Genomic DNA, 26,555 nt, shown 5'->3' on the forward strand with positions numbered 1-26,555 from the left:
ACGTTTATGAAAATAAATAACATGATTAAATGTTCTTATATATTACCTTCTTAGCATATTTTCTGTTAAGTAGCAAAATTTACAATAAAACTTGAATTTAATTCGAATTAAAGAGACATGAGTAAAGATTGAATACCTTTAGATTTGAGAGAGTCGGATAGTCAAAGGAGTATCCAAGGGTCGACGTCGTACGTAGGATGGAGGACACCGACTGAAGGACAATGGACGGAGGAGTGAGAGTGGGGTACAAGAGTGAGTAAGTAAGAGGAAGTGAGAGAGTAGAGAGACACAAAAGGGGTAAAAGATTAGGTTTTTTTTTTTTCTTTGGCTTTATATATGTAGGCTAGACATCAAAATTGGACTAGGCTAAAATTTGGATATGGGTTGTATTACAGTTTCTATTTCAGTTTTCAATTTTTTTGTATCTTGAAACCGAAACCAAACTGCAAATATTGTTTTCTCAAACTGCACCGAACCATATTAGGAAAAAACTGCACCGCATTTTTAATTCGGTTCGGTTTGCGATTTGGTTTTAAACCGCATTAGTTTAACCCTAGTTAGAGCATACTGTTAAAGATAATAAAAGTCCCTCTAGTCAAACAACCGATACTACCACTCTGCAATGATGGTTGTAAAACCCGCTTTAAAACAAGAACAGGTAAAAGCCTTAGTGTTATTGAGGCATCATTTACAATACATATGGTAGAAGATCCCAAAGAATTATGGAATTATCTTAATGAAAGATTTAGACACCATAAAAGAGTGCTCTTTCCTAAGACATTATTTGACTGGACAAATTTACGGTAAAAATGGTAATGGTCACAGGTATAAGATGGAGGAGCTGTACAACAGGGTCAGAAGCATACATGATAATTAGTCTTGGATATCATTAGACATTAGTCATTTACAAATGACATTGGTAAGAGCACAACTTTCCAATAAAAGATACTATACAAGAAATGGCGCTCAACTTTTAAAAAGAGCACCCACCTAATCCTGTTAGTTTGTTTCAGCCAAATTTGTGGCCCTGCTTTGTCTTGGATCAGCATTACCAGCTACTTCTACTTAAACAACCACCTAGACATCTCCCCTTTCTAAACTACGGCTTGAGCATTCGACCAGAATCCCATAGCACTCTCATGGTCCCAATCTTGACTTCAGCTTGTTCAAATGTGGCTCCAGCTTCAACAGATGGGTGGGGAAGCCTTACAATCCTCTCAGACCTAAGTTTTGTAATATCTACAACACAAGTTCTAGTATCTGACAGATTGCAGCCATGCCATTCACCTTCTACCTGATATACAGTTCCTTTCGCAATTTCTTTCCCTAGTGTATCAGTAAGTATAACAGCTTGACCTGCCTCAAAGTTTACACAACTCGTATCTGTAGCCAGACCTTCATTTTGGATGCCTAATCTGCTTGAACTTTCAGGGTGGGCAGTCCCAAGACTAGGGTTCATATTTATCCCTGAACTGGTTCTCTGAACTGTCGATACTTGACTGAGGTCATTAACTGCAGCAGAAGCAGGCAGATCCTCCATACGACTCTCAGGAGAATCTGAAGTTGTCTGCACAAGGGGCCCCACTTGTGTGTCAGCTATAACATTCTCCTCAGATAATGGGTTACCATCCTTGGCTGCTCGTGCAAGCTTTGCTCTCCTGTTGTTCAACCTGTTTACAAGAAACACCACCTTAATAAATATTAAATTATAAGTACCCTAAGATATTTATGGTTAAAGATGCACATTGAAGACCGCACAAATGGAAAGTGAGTTGAACTTTCAAGAGCAGAGTGAGTAATATAATTGCTTAATATTCTATAAGAAAATTCAGACCCAAATTTACTTCTAGCTATTTAACTTATTTGACTTTTAGGCTGAATATTGGTGTGGTTAATCTTACCTAGTATGTGATTGGATTTCTTGATTTTGAGCAGAAAAAATCACAAATCATCAATCACAATTTCTTGATTGATGTTTTATTATTTTTTGGGGAAGGGAAGGGCCAAGCAAAAGAAAAAAAAAAGGTTTACATTCTAATTGTATAATTAGGTCCTGACTGAAGAAATCCAAAAGAAGGTATCCATGGGTTTAGAAGCACTTTCAAAGTCTAAAACAGAGTAGACAATTGAAAGTATCCTCCATATGGCATATCTACACAAACCTCGGCTTCTCTAACGGAGATTACACCTTTCTTAACCAAGAAATGCAAAGCTTAGACATCAATGAAAAGCATTGCTCTCTTAAAATATAGTCTATCAAGGTTTTATCAGGTAAGGATACATAGAACACATTATATATATTATCTTTTACGTTCAAATCTAGAACAAATCAGAAAAAAATAAGTTCAGACCAGATTAGATAAGCAAAAATAAGCTGAACTAAGCATAGCCTAAGCAGCAATTAAGCATGCACAGAATATTAAAAGTGGGGACAGGCTAGTTAAGGAATGGAAGCATCTTAATAAACTAGCTGAACAACGCAGGATAAAAAACTGAAGAAAAAACAGACATCTCTAATGCTCAATAAGCAACACAAACAAATAATGTAGTCAATAATGTATATACACCAGGAAAAAGGGAAAGTTGGCTCACCAATTTTTTAGTTGTGAAGATGTTACTTCTGAACCCTGCAAGGACCACAGATAAGAATCACATATAAAAACCATCTATCAGCGCATAATAACGTCAAATAATTACCAAAAACAACATAGCTTGAATTCTCTTACATATATACTTAATCTGTCAGCGCATGTGTTTAAAGAAACTATGTTCTTATGGATATCAGGTTCATCCTGCAGCCACCTTTCAATTAACGATATTTGTTTATCGTTCATTATATGTCTCTTACGTTTCCTTACTTGCCTTTCTTCGCCATATACACTTTCAACCCTTTCATCTTGTTGAACACCTCCAACTTTACTTCTTTGGAAATGCTCATTTGGCATAGTATTTTCACCATCACCAACTTTATCATTGGGGTTCTGTCCTCTTGTAGTGCTTGAATCTGATCCACTTGTCTCTTCATTATGAATCTCCTTTTTGGTCTCGACTATACACTCAGCTAAAGCTTTGATAGATTTACCTTCACACGTCTTCTGATCATGCATTGCACCATCAGCTTCAGCAGTAGCCTCGACATTAATGCAAGAATTTTCCACTCCTGGAAAAGCTGAATTTTCTGACATACCTTCTCTCAGGTTAGAGTGTCTGGTCTTATGATCAAAATCAACATTTCCTTGAAGAGAAGCTGTACAGCCTCTTGAATTTTGAAGTTCCTAACGACAATTATAACAGTTGTCAATAATTATGCAGCCAAAGATAGGTAGGTCAAGTTTGCAAACAGTTCCATTTCATGTCAAAGATACACATTTACCAGTCCTCTATTGACTTCATAATCAACCGGGCCAATAAGTGACTGCAATTGGGTGAAAAATAGCCTGCAACAGAAACCAAAAAAAAAAAAAAAAAAAAAAAAAAGGGAATTTATAATTTATTTAACATAATGTCTTCATGGTTTATGACTTTGCTATAAGCTAAGATTCATCTCCACATTGGCATATTTGACTAAAGATAGCCAAAACAGTGCATGAGAAAAAAATTCACATAGATCATCCAGGTTGAAAATTTGTTTAAAAGTACATCGGGAACATTGATTAAGACAATGGAAGCACAAGGAGCAAATACTAGTGCACTATATAACAGTTAACCCTAAGAACCAAGCCCAAAGCAAGGTGCCTCGAGACTTGACTTCATACAGCAAATTTGCTGGGTTTTTTTTATTTTATTTATTTATTATTTTTTTTTTAATATGTATAGTGCCTCTTCTTTAAAATATGTGCAACTTGGAATGTTTCACAATTTATGCATCATTTCCTTCAATAATACTTCCTCCGTTCTTTTTTACTTGACCCACTTTGACTTTTACACTATTCATTACCCCTCCTTTGACTGTCTTTTGTGAATGATATGTAAGGAAAAATATATTCATGTGGGATCTTTTTTAATTTGTCTTAATAAGTACTATCATAATATACAACTTCTATAATTTTTACTTATGGAGAATTAAAGTTATTGATCGCTAAAGTTTTGCATTGGCAAGCATGATAAAAGAAATAGGTCAAGTAAAAAAGAACAGAGGAAGTATTTTATTGGGTGAATTTACCTCACATGTGTAACTTTGTTGTACACACACCCTTTCTAATCAGATGAAAATTGTGTCAGATTTCACCACTTTGTCCACTTAATTGGGTATGCAATAAAAAAAATTCACACATAATTCTGAAATGGAGGTGATATTTATTTGGAAAATTTGTTAGAAAAACCCTTTTTAAAGCACCATTTTGTGAAGGAAAAAAAAAAAAAAAAAACCTTTTAAAAATTTTCTAGCATTTTTGCTAGATGAAAGCTCAACTACTTACCGGTGTTGACACGTGTTCCGGCATAGCCTTCTTACTTTTCTCTCCCCTCCCTTACTGCCACAACTATTCACTATCCTCCAACCACAGCCACCATTATTCTCTCTCCTCCGTCCCACCACCACCACCACCAAAATTTCTCATCTCCTCCCTTCAATTTTCTCTCCTTTCTTTAACAACAGACCCACCACCACCTACAAAGCTGCCTCTCTTCGACATTGGTCTCATCATCAAAGCCAACCTACCATATGAACTACAAAAACCAACATGAACTAAACAACGCCACGTGCCAACGATGGAAACCGACCCTAATATGGTCAAAAGGGTTTCGATCTTAAACCCCCACTTAAATTTGACCATTATAATGGTCAACTAATTGAATGGAGAGTAAAGAGAAATTGCAGTGAGGCAAGGTACGATAAGACAAATGGCGACAGGAGGAGAAAGCAACTATAGTGGGGTAAAGCAGGGGGATAGGATATAAGACGGTGGTGGTAAATTTTTGTTGAAAGGAGAGAAAATTGAAGGGAGATGAGAAATTGTGGTGGTGGTGGTAGTGGAAGGGAGGAGAGATAGTGGTGGCGGTGATGGAGGAGAGAGAAAAATAAGAAGTCAATGCCGGTAAATGTGAGTCAATGCTGGAAGAAAAAGTAAGTTGGTGGTTCTTGTTTGCCAAATTATTTTTACAAGGTTTTTTTTTTCGATGATATTTTTAAAAGTTTTTTGCTGAAAAATTTACTATTTATTTATTCATTTCAAGTTATCTTCTCCTAGCAATAAGCACTGAAAATTAACCACCAAATAAAAGTAGGTAAAGAAGGTACTTTGTTGACTTGTTTTTGCCTTCATATACAACTTTTTCCATCTAATCCCGTATGAGGATATAAAATATACATAATCTAATATATCATATCATATAACATTACATATAAAGCTGAGTTCTCAACCAATGCTACAAGACTGATACTTGGCATTCCAACACTTTGCCAACTATTAAGTCTTAAGCTCAGCTAAGCATAAGCATGCCACACATAATGTGTAAGCAATATTCAAACACATTTTTTCAAGATGAATATGTTATTTTGAGGTTTAATTTTGGATAAACTTTAAAAATTTCATATGCATAAAATATTTATATTTTTTTTCAACACAAGTTCTATACTAGTAAATTTGTAACTTTTACATCATAAAAATTCAGCTTGTAAAGTACTTTCAAACAAGATCTATTAATGATACAATTAAATAAATTAATTGTAGCAATTCTTATTTCAATAAAAAAAAAAAGAATTATATATATATATATATATATATAAAATATACATGCTGAATAAAAAAACATTAAAACATATTTAAATTTGTAAATAGTTTAGAATATAAAAATAATAAAATACAAATACATGTAAGTATACTAGCCTCATATGATTATTATACTTATCATTCAATACTTGTAAAACTAATATGAAAAGAAATTAAAGCAAAATAACATTAAAGCAATACATGTATGATTGTACGTAGTACTCTATATAAGTTACAATCAAGTTTGACTTAAGCACGTTACTATTCATATGTATATACTCCCTCCGTTCCAAAATAAAAGCCTCCGATTCAAAATTTACAATTTTATCAATATAAAAAAAAAAAAATCATAAAGCAGAAATCATACAAGCTTAAAGAGCACACTGCATGTAAGACGCCAAATTACCTTAATAGTTGTACATCCTCCTCATTAAGAAAAGTGGGGATTAAGGATTCTGCATGACCCAATAATGAACCTACACAAATTATACCAGGCACTCATAAATTATGCAGAAGTTTTTATATCAAATCTGAAAGAGGTGGTCAGGGAATTATAGTTACGAAGATTCTTGCATATAGTAGCAGCTTTTTGAGGAGCAGAGCTGAATGTAGATCCAGCCTGTGGATCGTGCCAATCCAGCTTCAGACGTTCAAGAAACTTGTGAAGAAACAAATTCCTCTCCTGCTCTGTAATTTAGAGTGAAAGCTAGATTGTTAACAGCAGATAATAGTAAGAATGCTTTTGATGCACATGAAAACAAGAATCAGACTAAGAAAATTGACCTTTGCAAATTTTAGGCACAAAACAATGAAGATTGGAAATCACTTTAACCAATAGAGAAGTTCGTTGATGGGCATAAGACGCTTGGGCATTGTTGGTTGGAATAAAGTTAGATTCATATGCATTTACATTTATCGTATCTAGCATTGAAGACGAGTCCAAAATCCACCCAACCATAACAAATGGCTCGTATTCCAGTGAAGCATCTTCTTCCTTTAGAGGTAAGTCAGATGAACACCAACCAGCCAAAAACTGTTGGTAGGGAATTGACAAGATCACTGCCAGCACTTCAGCCTGGACAAACATGGAAAGCCTATGCAATAAGTATGGAACTTTTAAAAAAGAAATGATAATAAAATGATGTGCATGACGCGAATAGAGAAAATTAGGCATCAAATGGAATATATAAATACAAAGTGATTTATAAGACAATTAACATAAAAGTATAATAGTTTTGAAACATGTTATATGGCAAATGTGGGGCCCCTAATTCTGCAAATAACCGTGTACAGACATGCCAAATATCAACTGAAAATGACCAAGGGTACAGGGATACCATGTGATAAGTGCATTATTGAAGAATTAATAAAACAACAAGGCATTGCAAGAGAGCTCACGAAATATGTTGTAATGTAGGAACGAAAATTTGAATCATCAGAGAAGATATCTGTCAGGCGCAATGCATTGAGCTGCAAAAGCCCCCTTGGGTATGTTTTACCCGAGTGATTTACCAGTCGTTTAAGATCTCTGCTAAACATGGTCTTCAGTAATGTAATAACCTAGATCAATACATGGATCATTAGTGAAATACCTAGTAGACCCTTGGTTCTGAAAGGCATATGTGACTAATGCAAATTGTTATAAAATAATGAATCAGAAATAAAAATGATAATATGAAAAAACTATAATCTATATCTCCTATTTTTTATAGAGAGAATGAATCATTTTTCATTTCACATGCTATAAACGAAGTAAAAGCCTGTCAATGAAGCCCAAACTAGAGTAAGAATCTAGAAACAAACAACTATCTCAACCCATAGGCAAATAAATATATCAGATATTCTCACAATTTCACCAGCTTTTGCATCACTTTAATTATTGTCAATTAATGACCAATCTGAATCCTAGGTTAAAGTTCCATAATATACAGCAATGGAGAAGGTGATACTCAAATTCTGTTACGTTCAACTAGGTTAAAGTTCCATAATATACAGCAATGGAGAAGAAGGTGATACTCAAATTCTGTTAAGTTCAAGAAAAAATCTCTTTAATTACCGAAAAATGGGACACATAACGATGCTTATAAAAAGTAAAAGATGCAACATATAAATATATATCATTTTGGACTTCTTTCTATTAAATAAGAAGCTCCTCAAGAAATAGTAGGAAAATGTTCTCAGTAAAAGGGAGGTTGGTTGAATCCACTAGCGAACATTTCACCAATAAACATTCATTTCTTTTCTTTTATTTATTTATTTATTTAATTATTTTTAGTTGAGAAAGAAAGCGGTGATGGCAATACCTGTATGATGACCATCTTATAAAAGGGAGTGAATATATATGAAGAACGTATGCTTTTCCTCCTATAAGATCTTATAGAATACAGAATTGTTCTATTAAGCTTACCTCTACAGCAACACACTTTGCAAGCTCCAGGCTCTCTGGAATGCTGGCAACCTCATCCAGATAAGACACACTTTCTGATTCACAAAGATGCAGCAGCTGCAAAATGCCAGTACTTCTTAAGTCAATTAGTAGCCCTCTTAGCAATTGCAATTCTGAAGTTCACTGGTTACCATTTTCAGCCAAACTACAGATACTGAACCAACTGAAGTACAATAGTAAATACAATTCTAGAGGATCACTTAGAGAAATCTACACCTTTTGAGTTTTTTGACTTACAATTGATAGAACTCGAGCTTTTAGCCTAGAAACAGAAGCTACCACTGCAAGAGGCTCCTTGAGAAATGGTGAGATATTCAATTTCAAGGTAGCTTGAACAAGACGAAGGACTCCTCCCTTCCCACACCACTCCTACATTGATACACAATACATAACTTTGTAAGACAGATTAAATCATGCTGGTCCAAAAATAATAATAATATTACATATCTGCAAGAAAACCACTTCAAACAATAACAAGGATTACATATGCCACTAAGGTACAAGATTTCTTTCTTTTTTCATTCACTTATTTTTATAAACTGATGTCTTATCCTTCTAGATTTTACAGCAACCAGCAGCATGACCATAGCTTCCTTATACCTCCCTTTCATATTTAAATGTCATAACATAAAATTTCGTCACAGTCAAAGCTCCCTGGATACCTTGACAAAAAAGTACAATAGAGAAGACCACTGGAAAATATCATGCTGTCTTTGGAAAATTTAACAACCCAGGAAAAACACCCAATGCGACAACAAAGAGAAGCTAGACACACAAAGCTATAGCACAGATCCCAACTAACATTTAGTCATTTACATTTAAATGTTTGGTCATGCCTCCGCAACCATGGCACATGATAGGAACTAAATAAACCAGTAGATTCTCCATCACCCTAAAAAAATCGATCCAGTGAAATCCCAAAGCCTCATGGTTAAACATAAGATGATAAATAGTCCCCTTTGCTAATGACAAGGAGCACACACCTTTAGTTGCCGAATCTACAGCTTATCATCAGTGTTGAGCTTGTTAAAACAAGTAACCCAAATCAAGGCCTTAAACTACTTCAAGACCTTAGAGTCTCTAGTATCTTAGATTCAAATGGCGCAAGGCACTCTGAGGAGCAAAACCTGGAGCCGCAAAGGCAACCTTTCATATCATAGAATAGGACTATAGGAGTGAATGCATTGAAGCATTCTAATAATTAACTGAAGTCCATGCCATCTCTTGATAATTCACGGACACAAAGGATAAGCCTCTGACCAGAACAGCCACTGCCACTGCCACTTCTGTAGTCCTTACCAAAGAGATGCATTTATGGAGTAAAGCACTTCAAATCAAACCTCCCTCAACTTCAGGTCTTCAATTAAGTCATTAGCAAGACAAGCCCCACCAAAGATAAAATCTTCCTTCAGTCTCCAGAAATATAGCTCTAATCATTTCATAAGAGAAAATAACAATGGAAATACTGGAGAGACAAGTTTAGCATGCTGATAGCCACGTTCTTAACTATCAAAACAAGAAAGAAGCCAGGGCTCGGTGATTTATATTGAAGGTGCAGAACTACATGGAGAATGTCACCCCTAGCCAGATACGCTTCATTTGCCTTATAAGCTAAGAATGGTATATTGTCAGCATACTTAATGCATTTAATTAAAGAAAGTATAGATATTACAGCTGACCTCATCCTTTTGAAATTAAAGCTTTGGTTTTGTTGTTCTTTCTACCCTGATATATCGCCTAAGCTGAGTGCTGGCCAATTTTTGCAACTGCCTTTCATGCAGCTTGTCTATTAAATTTTTTCATGGTAGCAAATTGACATATCCCATTGGATTTGACCCATGACCCAAAGCTACTCCATCCATTCCATAATAAGTTTGTTTTAGAATCATGAACAAACAACGAGAAATTGTCAGATTTCAATTATTATGTAAAACTGACAAATATGAGTGCATTAATATTCCAAGGATAATATAGAACAAGGAAACCCTTGTAATACAGCCAATACAAAGCCAATAAAATTAAGCTGACCGAATTAAATAATCAAACCACGATCTTTATCCTTTAAATCTGCCAACAGGGTTCCACCAATCAGTTATAACTGAGCAAATCCCCTCTCCCCATCTTCTTACAAGAGGATTTGAGGACATATGATCAGGGATTTCCATGACAATTACGAAGTATATTATCATCATGAAAGTCCAATTTTGTGATTTTTCAGCTTTCCTTCATCCTCCAACAAGCAGCATCTAATTCACTTAACAGACAAAATTCACTTAGAAAAGGGTCCCATAAGCCTTGTCATCCTCCCAAGCCACCATGTTTTGTGCCACCTTAATTCTGGAAGGAGCCCCTAACAGCCTTCACCCAATGAAAACTGTGGCTGACATACCACTCCAAGAGAAGCCAAGCACGAGAATTCTTTCTTTGGTGTCCATATGACCTTTGCTTAATCAGAAGCTTTATCCTAACACTGCTTTTCAGATCTAATCAGCCTGATAAGGATGATTCAAGAAGCTCAGACATTTAGCAAGTGTTAATTGTGACTTGAAATCTAGTGAAATGGCAAAGGCTGACTTCGAATGTAGATATCACTCAATCTATAAGTGATCTTGAGGTGATTTAAGTAGGAGATGATAGCTTATTCCAAGAGCTTTCCAACAACAAATTAAGTGCCCAATTCCGATAAGAAACAAGAAAGTTGTAGCCGTTTTACGAAGAATTATCGAAGCTGGAATTTACTGACAAAGTGCAAGTCTGTGCCAAAAAGGGGCACGGTTGGAAAGGGCAAAGACTTGCTTTTCCTGATCGAGTAAGGTGTTTTTGGTCCGGTTTGAAGCTTAGCATGTTTTATGGAACGTTTCCTAAAACTGTATTTGTTCTATGACCGCTATTTGAGTTATACTTGGGAGTTTTCTTATGTTATAAAAGGACCCTTTAGGTGATCAATAGAACATACCCTAGAAGGCCATTAAAATTAATACTCCTTATATTCTCATTGTTCTTTTTCCATTATAGTGAAAAAGCTCTCGAATCCCCCCCCCATGAAGGTCTAATACTCTAACTTGACCGAAACATGTAAATCCTTGTGTTTTCTCCATTTATCTTTTTTCTCAATTCTTATTTTTCATTGACTTGTTCCGCATTAATCAGAAATAAATATAATAGATAGTTTGTTCATGAGCCGTAAAGTAGGTATATAATTGTCGGGATGCCTCAAAAAACGCTACAAACCACCAATTTCCTAACAACAAGAAATATCAGTCAGAATTCTATCTTCTCCTTTTCTTCAAGCAATACATACTCTCCATATCTCGTGGATCAAACAAAGACATTTATATTCACAAGACTAAAACAAAGAGACATTATAATCCTTTATCACTAATTCACTATCACTAGACTTAATAGCACCTCTTTCTGTTAACCATTGTACTGAAGGTTTTCCCCATAAGACATGTGCATCATATTTTCTCCCTTTTATATTCTTTAACTACTGGATTAACTATTCAAATCAAACCCTAACAACCAGGAATATAATGAGACCTAAAATCATGAAATTTGCAAGCTAGTAAGCTACATACTGAAGCTCATATGTGCCTTCAAACAGAAGACCATAGCTACTTTAAAATGAAAACAAAATGTTATGCAAATGGAAAGCTCCTTGTTTCTTGTGTAGACATATTTGCCAAATATAATGAGAGATGGTACTTGTTAGATGTGGTTCTACTTGTCAACAGTCTACTTCTCCTATCTTAAAAGCCAGCCACCAAGCATACTTGGAAGAGTACAGAATAATATAATAGATAATAAATGCTTTATAAAAAAAATATAGAAACTGTGGAAACCTTATTCCTGAGAAGGCGTTCTCGGAAAGACTTATTTTGGCATAACGACTGGAGAAACTGCAAAGAAGCCTCACATTGCTGGCAACAGAAATTGATTGCCTTTTCAGCGCCTAGACTAGAATTCGAGTGAAACTCATTCTCATCAGCTGACAGCTTTATCTGAAGGAAGCTGATATTCATGCGGACAGCTCCAAAGGCTGCATCTATGAATATGTCAACCTGTCAAAGAAAGACTTGTTCAGCCATTCTAAATGTCAAAATGGTAAACCACTAGTTCAGAGCTGATGCCAGGAGGAATACATATAAGTTATAACAGCTGGGATAAATTATCAGCTTTGAATTGATTAACAACAACAAACAGACTAAGTAAGATATTATACCTTAGGGTGTGCCTGGAGAACATAAGCGAGTTCACTCCATTGTGATGAAATGCAAGCAGTGAGTAGATACATACTGCAAGCTACAAGTGCCGAGTACAGAAGTGGCATAGCACCAGAAAACCTGTATTTCTAGATCATGCAAGAGAAAATTTCAATTTCACATATCAGTTGCATCATAGAATATTCTACTACCTCCGTTTCATAATAATTACAACACTTCCTTATTTGGTAAGGTCCCACAATTATTTTATTATTTCTCTATCCTACTAACCCACTTTCACAAATTTTGTTAATTCTATCATCTTATCAACACCACTTACGCTATTTCTATCTCATACTAACTACACTTTATATTATAATAAAACCCACTTATGGTCCCCACCCTATAATTTTCCTAAAACTTTGTGCATACCCTATCAATCAATCAATCAAAGCCTTAATCCCATAAGTGGGCCAGCTACATGAACCAAATTTGATTATTCCGTGTAATCATCAACAAAGATCCTCCTCTTCCATCCCTTACGATCCAATGCCTCACCCTCATGTACATCCATATACGTCATATCCTTCGGATCTCCTTCCAACCAAGTCTTTTACAGTATCTCTTTCCCTCGTTTAACCCCTCCATGGTCCCACTCTTCCACTCTTCGTACCGGTGCACCCTCAGGTATCCGTCTTACATGCCCAAACCAACGCAAATGATTTTTCCCTTAGTTTGTCTGCAATGCCTGCCACACCTAACTTCTTGCGAATCACCTCATTTCTGATTCTATCTCTTAGAGTGTTCCCGCTCATCCACCTTAACATTCGAATCTTCGTAACCTCCATCTTTTTAATGTGCTCCTTCTTAGAAGCCCAACATTCTGTACCAAAGAGCAACACTGGGCTTATGGCGCTTCAACTGTAAGGGAATGCTTCGGTCGCATAACATTCCCGTGGTCGCTCTCCAATTAAGCCACCCCGACTTAATCCTATGGGCCACGTCTTGATCAATGTCATCATTTTTTTGGATGATCGAACCAAGATATTTAAAACATTCGCTAATGAACTCGCCACCTTATTGCTTGACCCCCCTGGGTACCAAAGCGACATACCAAATATTCGGTCTTACTCCGACTTATCTTACCCTCTACATTCCAACCGTTGCCTCCATTTCTCCAACTTGGCATTAACTCCATCATTAGTTTCATCCACCAAAACGATATCATCCGCAAACTACATACACCATGGGACTTCATCTAGAATTGGTCTAATTAATTCATCTAAGACTGTTACAAAAAGGAAAGGGCTTAATGCAGACCCTTGATGCAATCCAATTGTAATAGGAAAATCTTTTGTCAACCCTCCACATGTCCTCACATTGGTTGACATATCCCGATACATATCCTTAACCAGGTCTACGTACCTTCGTGGGATACCTTTCTTCAACATTGCCCACCAAAGTACCTCTCTTGGCACCTTGTCATATGCCTTCACTAAATCAATAAAAACCATATGAAAACCCTTCTTCTTTACCCTATAAACTCCATCATTTGTCTTATCAAATGGATTGCTTCCATAGTTCATAGTGTGACTCATAAGCTTGATCCCTCGATAGTTAGAACAATCTTGAGCATCTCCTTTGCTTATATAGACCGGGACCAAAGTGCTCTTCCTCCGATCTTGCGGGATCCTTGTAGCTCTTCTTTACCTTATAAACTCCATCATTTGTCTTATCAAATGGATTGCTTCCATAGTTCATAGTGTGACTCATAAGCTTGATCCCTCGATAGTTAGAATAATCTTGAGCATCTCCTTTGCTTTTATAGACCGGGACCAAAGTGCTCTTCCTCCGATCTTGCGGGATCCTTGTAGCTCTTCTTTACCCTATAAACTCCATCATTTGTCTTATCAAATGGATTGCTTCCATAGTTCATAGTGTGACTCATAAGCTTGATCCCTCGATAGTTAGAACAATCTTGAGCATCTCCTTTGCTTTTATAGACCGGGACCAAAGTGCTCTTCCTCCGATCTTGCGGGATCCTTGTAGCTCTCCGTATCTTGTTAATGAGGTTTGTTAACCAATCAATACCAATCTTACCCAAACACCTCCACACCTCTATCGGTATACCATCAGAGCCAACCGCCTTCTTAGGCTTTATCTTCTTCAATGCAATCTCCACCTCTACTCTCCTAATCCTCCGCACATACTCCATGTTGATTTCTTCAACACTCACAGACTGTCACCACTCCATTACTTCCATTAAACAATTCATCAAAGTACCCCTTCCATCTCTCCTTGATGTCCTCATCTTGTACAAGAACAACTTGGTTCTTATCTTTGACACACTTTACCATTCCAATATCCTTCCTTGCCTCTTGTCTTCTCTTCGTCATCTTATAAATGATCTTTTCTCCCTCCTTGGAGTCAAGCTTTTCATAAAACTCCTGATAAGCCTTTTCTTTCACTTGGCGAACAACTTCCTTTGCCTTACTCTTAGTTTGTGCATACCCTAGTGTTGCGATTATTACGAAACGGAGGGAATAATAAATATATAAATACAGAAATTCAAAATTGCTTCCTAGTAAACAACTGTTCTTAATTCAAAATTTCAGTCAACACCCCTGTGGTTATGCAGCATTGCACTGATTGATTAATTAGCACTATGAGCCAATCAATAATTACTAGATAACAGAAGGTGGTTCCAAAGTGGTGTAGGAGGGGAGGCCACACCAATATCACTAGTAATCTCCACCATCACCAACCCTATTACTAGAAACACCAACTTTGCCACACCAGAACTAGCACCACCACTCTATCACAATCATCAAATCCTGCATATCAGTACCATTATCTTGAATCCACCTAGCAACACCAGCAGCCACTTTGAAAGACAGATGATTCCAAAATATGTATTAATAAAAAAAAAATTAAAAAAAAAAAAAACAAAACAAAAAAGGAACAGACCCCACCTGGTACACCAACTGATTCCAGAAACTACTACAACCCGAAAATTATACAATGGTATTGGGACCTTGATGTGCATCCTCGTCAGAGAAACATAGTTCAATATATTTATGAACATATAGTTCAAAGATAGTACCACCAATAATCCGCCTTCTGTAACACAGCCATTAGGCCCATTATCTAAACAATGGAAAGAACATAAAGTTCAAAGATAGTACCACCATTGTTCTAGAAATCTAGGTAGTGGAAATTCACAATTAAAGCTCCAAAACAGAGCCCTTGACAGTTGAAATTAAAACCAAATGACCAGATTTAAGACTCAATGTACCAGGCAACTTTTTGGCAGAGCGAAAACCCATTAATGGCATAGTGGGTTAGTAAGAAAGGCAAAAACATATACTTAGGAGATGGAGATCACGGGGGCAGCAATGGCTCAAAATCGGGTATTAAATACTTGAATGGGTGAGAGAGAAATGGAAAAAGAGGAATTTCATAAATTTGAGATTTCTTTTAGGATGGAGCCTTGGAAGGATTTATTTTAGTACCTGATGGGTTTATTTTGGTAATAGCACCTACAGCCTTATACATACCCTTTGGTTTTGCATCATTCACATGGTGTCCTAGGTCCAAAGTTAGTACATGGAGGTATTTTTTATATTTGAGGTCCAGGCATGCATATGCCATGTCAGTAGTATAGAGATATATGGTGAAAAAGCTTTGCCAAATTTTATCTAGCTAGCAAAATATTTAAGAATTTCAGTCAGCTGCTGCATTTTTTAATTTCATTTTCAAATATGCCGTTTTAAATAAAAGGAAACCCCGTACACCTGATACCCCATATGGTGAAACTTTCATAATCAATCACTCCATAATTTTATGCAGCATCAGCAACCATCATACCATCTTGCTCTCCTATTTCCTTCATCACATCTACTACTTATAGCTTCCTCCTCTTCCTTATTCCATAACATCAACAATAATTAAAGAATCAATAGCTAACCAGATTAGAAATGGATTAACAAGAGGTATACAATTGACCAGGGACCAACAAGGTGGTGATATATCATAAATTGATGACTGACAAACATATATCCATGGCCTAACACACTCATGTCCCCAGCCAACCATGCGTTAGAAGCAGCCACTACTTTTTTTGACTAGGATTTAAACATGCTGTTTATGGAGCTTTGAGGAGGCAGTATCAGCTTTACATGGTAGTACACTAGTACAGTACATGATTTTATTCCAGATGTAGTATGGGAACAAGTACGCATATTCCCGCTATCCCACAAAAGTGTTTTCAAAGAATTATAGAAATATCACTTTGAGTTGTCTACTTACAGTCCAAACTACCCAAACTTGCCAATTTGAACACTGATTAGATCTTCCATGTTTCACCTCTTCCATTTAACAAACCCAAGTCACCAAGCCCATGGCAGTGGCTTTAGAATGCTCTAAGTGATTAATAGCATGGCTGGGGTGTGGAGGGATCAATTAAAGATAACGCCCGGAAGGGGAACAGAGAGAAAGAGAAGGCTTTTGCAAGGAACGTAGATTAAGTCAATGGAAGTTTCCACTGGCTTATAAGTTACCTTTGGCCCTACCAAAGAGCAAAAACTATTACTAGGAGTGACAAGAAGGCAGAAGGCTGCGACGTACTGACTTGGATTTTCTTTCTAGTATACTTCAGTTCTTTTTCATTAGGATAAATACACTTTAATAATCCCAACTATGGGCAATTTACTTCTAATAATCCCAACTAAGGTTTATTATCTAATAATCTTAACTATGCTATGTGTTTGCCTCCAATGGTCCCAACTGGTCAACACCAAGTCAACGACCTATTATACCAGGTAACCATGACACATGTCAGCACGTGATTGGCCCAAAAATTAAAAAAAAATTAAAAACATAAATAAAAAAAATAAAAAAAAAAACAAAACAAAGAATTTGCCCAGCCACCTTCCCACCGCCAAACCCTAACCCCCCCCCCTTACCTCGCCGGAAACCGGCCGGCCACCCCCTTAACCGCCAAAAATCGGTCGGACGGCCCTTTACCACCCTACCTGACCCACCCTCGACCCCCAAAACCACCCACACAGCCACCACGACCCTAAAAACGACCAACACGAGCCTCGTGCCCTCTCTCTTCCTTCGTTGCCAAAACCGCCCCTCCTCCCTTCCCCCACCGTCGAAACAATCGATTTCAAGGGTGGGGGAAGGGAGGAGTGGCAATTTTGGCGGCGGAGGAAAGGAGAGGGCGCCTAATTTCGAGAGATGGGTCGGTGGTTTTGGGCCGAGGTAGCTGGGTAGGTGGTTTAGGGGGTCGGCGGTAGGTCAGGTGGGGTGCTAAAGGACAGGCCGACCGGTTTTTGTTGGTTAAGGGGGTGGTCGGGAACCTTTCCGACGAGGTAAGGGGAGGGGTTAGGGTTTGGCAGCCGAGAAATTTTGGGTTTTTTTTTAATGTTTTTATCTATTTTTTTTTTAAAAAAATTTTGGACCAATCACGTGTTGACACTTGGCTATTAAAACCCAAAAAAAAAAAAAAAAAAAAAAAAAAACACTCTTTTAGCAGGTTACCGGTCATGGGAAGCAAACACATAGTATAGTTAGGATAATTAGATAATAAACCTTAGTTGAGATTATTAGAAGTAAATCGCCATACTTGGGATTATTAAAGTGTATTTTTACTTTTCATTATATACATTACAAATTTTTACTGCTGTTCAAATGGGGCCGCCAAATGCTTAATAGCATAAGCAGACATAGACCACAAATCTTATTAAGGAACATAATCCAAAATCAAAATTTGGAAAAGATATTATGGTTCAATAAAGAGATTCCTTGCAGCATTTAGGCCGTGATGTAGTACTTTCATGAACATAATTAATTGAGTTAATGAAGGCAGAGAACCTGTTTACAGCAGAAACTGAGTAAATAGAACACCAAATCAAGCAGCTGTTCTGACACTTTCAGATCGTCGAGCAAGATCTGTAGAGAATAAAAGAACTGTTAACACACATAATGATGAGCACAAATTCATATTTATTTGTTAATAAGCCACTCATATAGAAGCTACAACTTAACCACAACTCAAAACAGATATAGGAAATAGAGAATATTGAGAGTCCACAAATAAGCTGACAACATGCAGAAAAACAGTAAGCAATCAAGGTCACTGGACGAAAATTGAGAAATAATTACCATGTTAACGGCACAGAGGTTTTACCAACTCAATGTTTTAGTATGAATAAAATACTGAAAAAACTAAACCGGCTTAGTTTCCCTCCAAAAACTCATTAAATGACAGAAGCGTTTTAACAAAAGGATCAGCTATAAACAAAAAAACTTAATGGGTAATATTCTTGGCAAAGTGGATTAACTTCATATTAGCTTTAAAGTAAAGATCTAGGTCAGCACAGATGAGGAATCGATATTCTAAACTGCAACTGCACATATAGTACCCAAAATCAAACAAGGCAACATTGTGCTGGAATGTTGGAGATGACATAGCAAGGGAAAAACAAGACAGCATTATGCTTTCCCTATTTAATGTTAGTTTCACTTTCTCCGTCTATTTTTCTCCTGTTTAGGGGAAGTCATGATGACCAAGACTTCTTCCTTGCATTTAAATCTGATTACTTGAGATACAATATCATAATGTGGGGGAAAACCAAAAAAGAAAGTTATAGTGCCAAATGCCAACTAACCATCTAGCAGAACCAGCATTCCCAAAAAGCCATCAAGATCTTGATAATTCCTTTCCTTTCTCTTTAATCATTGTGATATGTGAATCAAGGTGACGTGTCCCACACATGAATTTTTCCTTCTTGAATATCTCTTGGAGGTCAAGCAAGCTAAAAGGTGGCAGATTTGGGGTTACTTAGGCCCCACAGGTTGCTGGATGGTTCCAAGTTGATTACTACTTCTAATAGGAGTCTTCATATGCTAGTTTAATTAGAGTTTGTGTCAAATTTGGTTTGCACAGTTTATAAATCCTACCTGGTATAGGTCTTTTGTGGTTTAAGCACTTTAGCACTTTTTTTACTTTTAGATTATTTTTGTAATTAGAATCCTTGTAGGTCATTTTGAGACTAAGGCTTTGTTGTTGTTGTTGTAGAATCCTTGTGGGATTAGAATACTAGTTGGAGTTAGATTTTATTTACAAATTCATGCTAGGTGTGTTGACTAAGTCTTAGGCAAGTAATCTTACTTTGGTTTGCTGATTTGTTTAGTTTTCCCTAAGTGCATCAGGATTCTTATAGGCATGGCTATAATGCCTACATAAGGCTGATGTGTACATTAATAAATATATCAGTTTTGAATTGTTATTGCATTGATGAGTTTTGCTATCTAGTTAGCTTAACCAATCATCACTTGTGGCTTGTGATCATCTGCTAAATGCTATTAGGAAGTTAGCTTAACCAAGCATCACTTGTGGCTTGTGATCATCTGCTAAATGCTATTAGGAAGAGAGCCCTTCAAATCTTGCAAGAACAAAGTTTATCCCGCATAATTCCTCTACTCCTTTAATATTGCAACATGGGGGAAGTGCACAAGATTTTAGGTAGTGGGAAAAAGGAAGATAGAGGTAAAAGTACAAACTTGCACTACTGATTGCAAGTATAAAGTGAAGCTAGAAGTATTAAAAAGCAGGGGTATATTGGGTATTTATATTGTGAAAGAAATATATTGGGTATTAATTACTCCCTCCGTTTCATAATAATCGCAACTCTTTCCATTTATGTATGTTTTATAATAATTGCAACACTTCCTTATTTGGTAAGGACCCACTATTATTTTATTAATTATAACCCATACTAACCCCACCTTCACAAATATTTTACTATTTCTCTCTCCTATCAAACCCACTTACACTACTTTTTTATTATTTCTCTCTCATACCAACCCCACTAATTTGTTGAAGCCTACAAGCCTACTCTATATTTTTCTTAAACTATGTGCACTCCCTACCATTGCGATTATTACGAAACGGGGAGAGTAAATATATTAGTGATTGAAATAATGCATCGGCAAGCATGAAATAAGATGTGTTACAAGGAAAAAAAAATCGAGTGGTTGTGACCTATAATTTACAATTATTTGAAAACATTTAACATGTGCATTTACTTTTTGGTGAAAGGAGGAAGAAGGCAGATGGATGATTTATTTTTGTCATTGATTTAGGCTTGGAGTTCTCCAGATTTTAGTAGGTCCATTACTAGGAAAAAGTAACATTAATAAATAAATAAATAAAAGGGGCAGTGACCTTTACATTTTTAGAAGTGTTCCAATAAATGTGGAATAGGGGTCGGACATGAGTATATGCTTAAGCAGTTAAGCCTCTAAAATATGTTGAAACCTAGAGTTGCATTGTCTATACGGATTCCATAAGCATGCCAGCAAATGTAGCCTCCTTAAACAAAACTATTGACAAAGTACTCTCTTAGTTATCTTTTGTTCTCCTTGTTTAGAATCTTTAACACTCTTCACAATATGAAGGAATCTTCCAAATTAGTCCCGATATGCTCCCTCCGTTCCAAAATTTTTACTACTTTTTTACTGCAGATATACTAACCAAGTAACCATAGCTTATTAGTAACTTATTAAAAATAAATTTTATCATGAAATATAATTTTAAATATGTATTAATATAAAGTTGGAAAAATTAAAACTAATAATCTCACCTTTGCCTCGTCTTTTTAAAACAATTCCATTTTTCCGAAAAAATCTAGAAACAATCCCACCTTTAACCTTCATATGCTCAAAACAATCCTTCTTACCCACATCTTGTTTAAAAGGTTATATTTTTTTAAAAAAAAAATTATTTTGTTTTTTCTTAAATCTTTCTCCTCTTACCTCCACCTCCCAGCCCCTTCAATGGGAACCCCGCTATAACCACCACCGCACCACCACTTGGCCCACGCCTCACCAAACCCCAAAACCCCACCAGACTCCAGCCCGAACACCAAACTCCACCTCCTCTCCCTGACCCCCCTCACCGGACCTAGACACCACCAAAAACACCAAACCGCACCCCCCTCACCGAACTCCAAACCCCCACATGAACTAAACCCCTGAGACAAGAAAGATCATCATCGCCATCTTCATCTTCATTATAATCACTACTTTCACCATTAAAATTCCATTAACATTCCCATTTACAAAATTTTTTAGAGTACACTTTGAAGCAGAAGCAATTATTGCCACTTTTTTTTGACAACCTATTTCTTCTAACATTATTTTCGTTGAAATTAACCAGAAAAATCGGGCAAAATTCAACAAAACCAATCACCCCACAGCTTGTATTTAAGCTTACATTGAGTTGACTGTTCAATAGTAGCTTCAATCGCCCTTGTAGAATAAACTATACCATTGATTAAAGCTCAATTTGACTTGGAAAAGTTAAGAAAGAGTTAAATTAAAGTGGGGGGGGGGGGGGGGAGAGGAGAGAGAAAATTGGGTGAAGTTCTTCACAAAAAAAACTGTTGCCACACGTTCTGTTTTCTTGCAGCAAATATCTTCTTTATGGTTCTCTAGTGAGGAAAGGGAGTAAGGTTAGCAAGGGAAGGGGTGGGGGAAGCTCCAGCAAGGAAAGGGTGGGGCAGCTTTGGTAGGCAAGGGGAGATTGTTTCAAGTGGGGGTACAGGAAGGGGGGAAGCATAGTATACAAACTCTACCAACGCCGTTATGTCGCGAATCGGCCGAGATGTAACGGATTTCCAAGTTGTCGTTACGAGATTTCCCGGTTGTCACGCAGATTTTTAAAACTTCGCAATTTTGCCGATACGGGCGTTTTGAGCAAAAACTCGGCCGCATCAAACAATTCCGGCAAAGATCCGATAAAAAAAAACCCAAACTTTAAGCTCTTTTCAGCAAGGGTTTTAATTTTTTCCATGAAAGTCGATCATTTCTCGGTAAGGTTGACAAAGGTCGACAAAAAGTCTAAAATATCTTCTATATTTTAAAAAAAAAATAAAAATTATAAGGTAGTTGTGGTATAACTTATGACAACTGGAAATTCTTTTTATCTTTAATTTTGGCCTAATGCAGTGAACCCACCACCCTTTCTCTTCCCTCTTCATTTTATCTCTTGCAACGTGATCCTCATTCATTTTTCACCCTTTTTCAATTACACTACTACTGTAGTGTACTACAGATTAGGAGTTTTAATAATTTTAGAATATTTTTTGGGCTATATATTAGAGTAAAAGAGCATAAGATTTCTAAACATTATTTGAAAAATCATATTATAAATAAAACATAAAATAAATTTGTACGCGACAACCGTTATATGATCCGAGACCAATGCATCAGTCCCGTTACCAAGTCACCGTAATCGTTCCGCGATCACGACCGATACCGCATCTTCGAACCATGGGATGAAGGGGGTTGGTTTATTTATTTTTTAAAAAATTATTTAAAATAAAAATAAGTCCAATTAGAAGGTGACGCGTGGCAAGTCACCTTCTAAAACCGGTTATCAATTTTACAAACCACTGGAGGGATCAATTTGAGCATATGGAGATTTCCGAAAAGGTGGGATTGTTTTGAGAAGATGAAGCAAAAGGTGGGATTATTAGTTTTAATTTTTCCTATAAAGTTTCACAATAACTTTTTAACTTCCTCTGTTTTTTTAAAAAGTGTGAAAGGAAGAGAGAGAAAGGTAAAAAAAAACAAAACTGCCCATGTAATTGTAAACATACTAAAAAATTAAGTGTTAAAATGTTATGGTACATTAGGTATTTGCAATGTGAACATAGATTTTTGTTTTCCTAAAATGGAAATGGTGCAATATTTATAAAATTTCCTCACTAAGACAAGTAGTGCAATACTAAAAAAAAACGGAGGAGGCATATTTTTTAATAATATTTAGTTTTATATATCTAAGCCTTCTAAGGTCATATTGGTAAATTGGCATAAATACCCACACTGTGTCAATTCATAGATATACTTAGGGGTGTTTAAAATTACCCGACCCGAAATACCCGACCTGATGAACCAGCTGAGCCGACTAAAAAAACCAGGTAAAAAAATCAATTTTTATGAAATTGCATACCCGACCAGAAAAAAAGACAAGTCAATGGGTAAGGTCATGGGCCGGTTGTTTGTGTTTGACGGGTACCTGAAAACCCACATAACTGTTTTTAAAAATTATTATTGGAGTTTTACATCTTTATACTAATGGCCAGCCAATATCTGTCTCTTAGCCGCTCGTGGTTTCAAACCAATTGCTTCTTCTGCTTCCTCTTTCTCTCTCCTCCTCCATACTCTCACTCTTCTTCTCCCCACCCTCTTGAATTCACTATATGCATCTGCACCATTAATTGTGCATTTCAAGATCTGCAACTTTTCCTTTGCCGACATCTAAAAACCTTGACAACCAATAACCACCATGAATGATAGAAATATTGAGCTTCAATATTCAAGACTGCTAAGTGATTGCAAAAGGTAGATTCTAGCAGGTATTTGATATAAAAATGGAGTAAAGACTAAAAGAGGGAGGCTGAATTTAGACACATACGTCATATAGATATCACAGTTTCTAACTTTTTTCATTCGTTGATTGATTTGTAATACGAATAGTAGTATATATAATAAGAAATAATTATGAGTATTATGAATTTATGGTATATTTAATTTTTTATTTATTTAAATCATGGTTTACTTTGCATTTAAATGCTTGTTTCCCTTCTATAATTTGCAAATTCATCGTTGTATGAATTGGGTTCTTTGTTTCCTTCTTAATTACTATATGTTAGAATTTCGGGTACCCGATGACCCAACCCGAAATAATCGGATATTATCTTTCGGGTACCCGAATTTTCTCGAGTCGGGTCATGGGCCGATTTTTTAAGTACCTGACACCGGGTACCCGGTACCCGCTTACGCCCTCTGTTTTTTATGTTTGTCCAAAATGGAATCTTGCTACTATTCAAAGCAAATGGAATATTGCACTTTAATGACTTTTTTATACTTCAAAACATAGTCATGTGGTATCTTGTTAACTTCGTCTTGGTATTTTATTTCTAAACATGCAAGCTTTATAATACGCAGCTTGAGATATTTAAATTACAATATTGCAATAGAAACGAACCAAAGAGCAAATAAGACAAAAAAAAAAAGAGCGAGAGAGAGAGAGAGAGTAGTAAAGTGGGATCCTATTACTTCCTCCGTTAACGGTTATTTGCAACAATGGTACCTTTCGCGGAGGCCAATGCAAAACTTTTAAAGCATGATTATTGAAATATAAGGGCATGTAATTAAGTATTAATCCTACATATATAATAAAAAAAATAAAAAATAAAACAATTAAACAAAACCAGCACCACCACAAAAACCCAAAACCAGAACCACCGCCAAAACCACCGACAACAATCAGAACCACCAAACCCGTCGACCCTCAGAACCCGAAACACCACCAAAACCCAACCACGAACCCAACCTTCACCACCGAAACCCAACAAACCACCCACGAACCCAGCAAACCACCAACAGAAACCCATAAAACCACCACACACCACGAACCACCCTACGAACCCAAAACCACCACCTTTCGAACCACCGCCCAAAACCACCATAGAAACCTAACAAACCACCCCACGAACCCAAAACCACCACCTTTTGTACCCAAAACCACCACCGACGCCACCCTAAACCACCCACCTTTCGAACCCGAAACCGCCTAACCCACCACCCACAAACCTCGATCCGAAACCCACCATTTCTCCAGATGTGAAATTGAGTGTCTTTCTTCTTCAATTCATGAAAAGTGGTTGAAGGAGGAGAGAAAAAGTTAATGTTGAAGAGGATGAAGATGGAGAAAATAGATTATGAGGGAAGAGGAAGAAGATGATGGAGGAGAGAGAAAGATAATGGGGAAGATGAAGAGATGATGAAGGATTGATGATTATTGAATGATATAAAATAAGTTTAATTAGATTAGATTAGTTTTTAATCAATTATGTTTTAAGTATGTAATTGATGTTATAAAATTTTAAGTAAGGGTGTTTTTGTAATTTTATTTAAAAAAAATTACTAAAAATAGAAAGATTTGGGAATGTTGCAAATAATAGTTAGCACCCTTTTTGGGTAAATGTTGCAAATAACGGTTAACGGAGGAAGTAATTCGTCACAATAAATGCTACAAGGATATATAATTTTCACCAACACATGATTAATGATATTAATAGTCAAAACTATGCATCGGCAAACGTGCATAGTGAAGAACAAATGAAAGAAAGGAAGTATCTCCTCCATATAAATAAATAATTTTAATCAACAAAGAACATGGATTAAGACAAACCATTAATATGGTAACATGAGAGTTTATTTGACAAAACTAATTTTGCTATAGTAATTGAAGCATATTTAATAACTGCATTCAAAGCCCATAAAGGCTATTCGACATAAAATGACAATGAAATCACAGGTTAATTAGCAATTGGAAGTATTAATAGGCACCTCTTAAAGTAGTCAATAAAAACATTTATATGGGACAAAGGAGTATACAATTGAAAGGCTACATATTGGCCAAAATTTTACTGACCTGTTCAAGCTTAGAATGTCGAGTAGCTATTTCACATAAAGAATATAGAAGCCGGAGTCCTGATAATAAATATTTCAAAGAGGCTTCATCTCCTTGAGAGGACAAAAGCACAGCAGTAAGGTGCGGAGGAAGAAGTCGAACGAGTTTATCCATATCAATCTGAGAAAAACTGCTTTAAATATCCTGATCCACAAAAGTGACCAAAATAGAAGGAGAAAAAAATCCCCTACATTTTTGTAACTTTTCTAGAATTGTTTTATAAAGTATGTCACTTGACAAAACCAATACTTATTATGGTACATTTCGATGTAGTCCTACCTTCAGTTCTTTTTTAAGGATATAAAATATACAATAGAATTTAATGAAGAGAATTGAGCCACACCTTAATTTGAGGCCAACTTTAAAATGTCCTAGTACAATTTAAAACCAAGGGAGGTCATAAATATTACTCCTTTTGTCCCCAAATAAAAGTCTCACTCCACCTAATAATCTTGTCCCTATATAAAAGTTTCATTTCACCTCTATTTTTTTAGTCACTTTTGCAATCAACCAAACCCCACCTTTTATTCACTTATAATCTATTTTTTAAATCACTTTTAATCAATCAAACCCCATCTTGTTTCTTGTTTTTTCTATTCAGTTTTAATCAACCAAACCCAACTATCTTATTTTCTTATTTA

General features: G+C 36.2%; 1 protein-coding gene across 1 annotated transcript in view; it reads right to left on the reverse strand.

The window, feature by feature from the left end:
• Positions 1–626: 626 nt before the first annotated feature.
• The window catches only part of LOC110682982 (nodulin homeobox-like), a 28,023-nt gene continuing 2,094 nt past the window's right edge, over positions 627–26,555 (reverse strand). The window contains exons 3-16 of the mRNA XM_021859320.1: positions 25,876–26,034; positions 18,240–18,317; positions 12,380–12,508; positions 12,000–12,218; positions 8,395–8,526; positions 8,119–8,214; positions 7,110–7,271; positions 6,495–6,786; positions 6,273–6,398; positions 6,118–6,187; positions 3,374–3,437; positions 2,727–3,275; positions 2,593–2,627; positions 627–1,670 (exon numbers count right to left, since the gene is read on the reverse strand). Coding sequence (XP_021715012.1) covers positions 1,100–1,670; positions 2,593–2,627; positions 2,727–3,275; positions 3,374–3,437; positions 6,118–6,187; positions 6,273–6,398; positions 6,495–6,786; positions 7,110–7,271; positions 8,119–8,214; positions 8,395–8,526; positions 12,000–12,218; positions 12,380–12,508; positions 18,240–18,317; positions 25,876–26,034 — 2,682 coding nt within the window. The 3' untranslated portion in view covers positions 627–1,099. The remainder of the gene's footprint in view (positions 1,671–2,592; positions 2,628–2,726; positions 3,276–3,373; positions 3,438–6,117; positions 6,188–6,272; positions 6,399–6,494; positions 6,787–7,109; positions 7,272–8,118; positions 8,215–8,394; positions 8,527–11,999; positions 12,219–12,379; positions 12,509–18,239; positions 18,318–25,875; positions 26,035–26,555) is intronic.

The sequence above is a fragment of the Chenopodium quinoa genome, unplaced genomic scaffold (genome assembly GCF_001683475.1).
Source record: "Chenopodium quinoa cultivar QQ74 unplaced genomic scaffold, ASM168347v1, whole genome shotgun sequence".
Classification (NCBI taxonomy): Eukaryota; Viridiplantae; Streptophyta; class Magnoliopsida; order Caryophyllales; family Amaranthaceae; genus Chenopodium; species Chenopodium quinoa.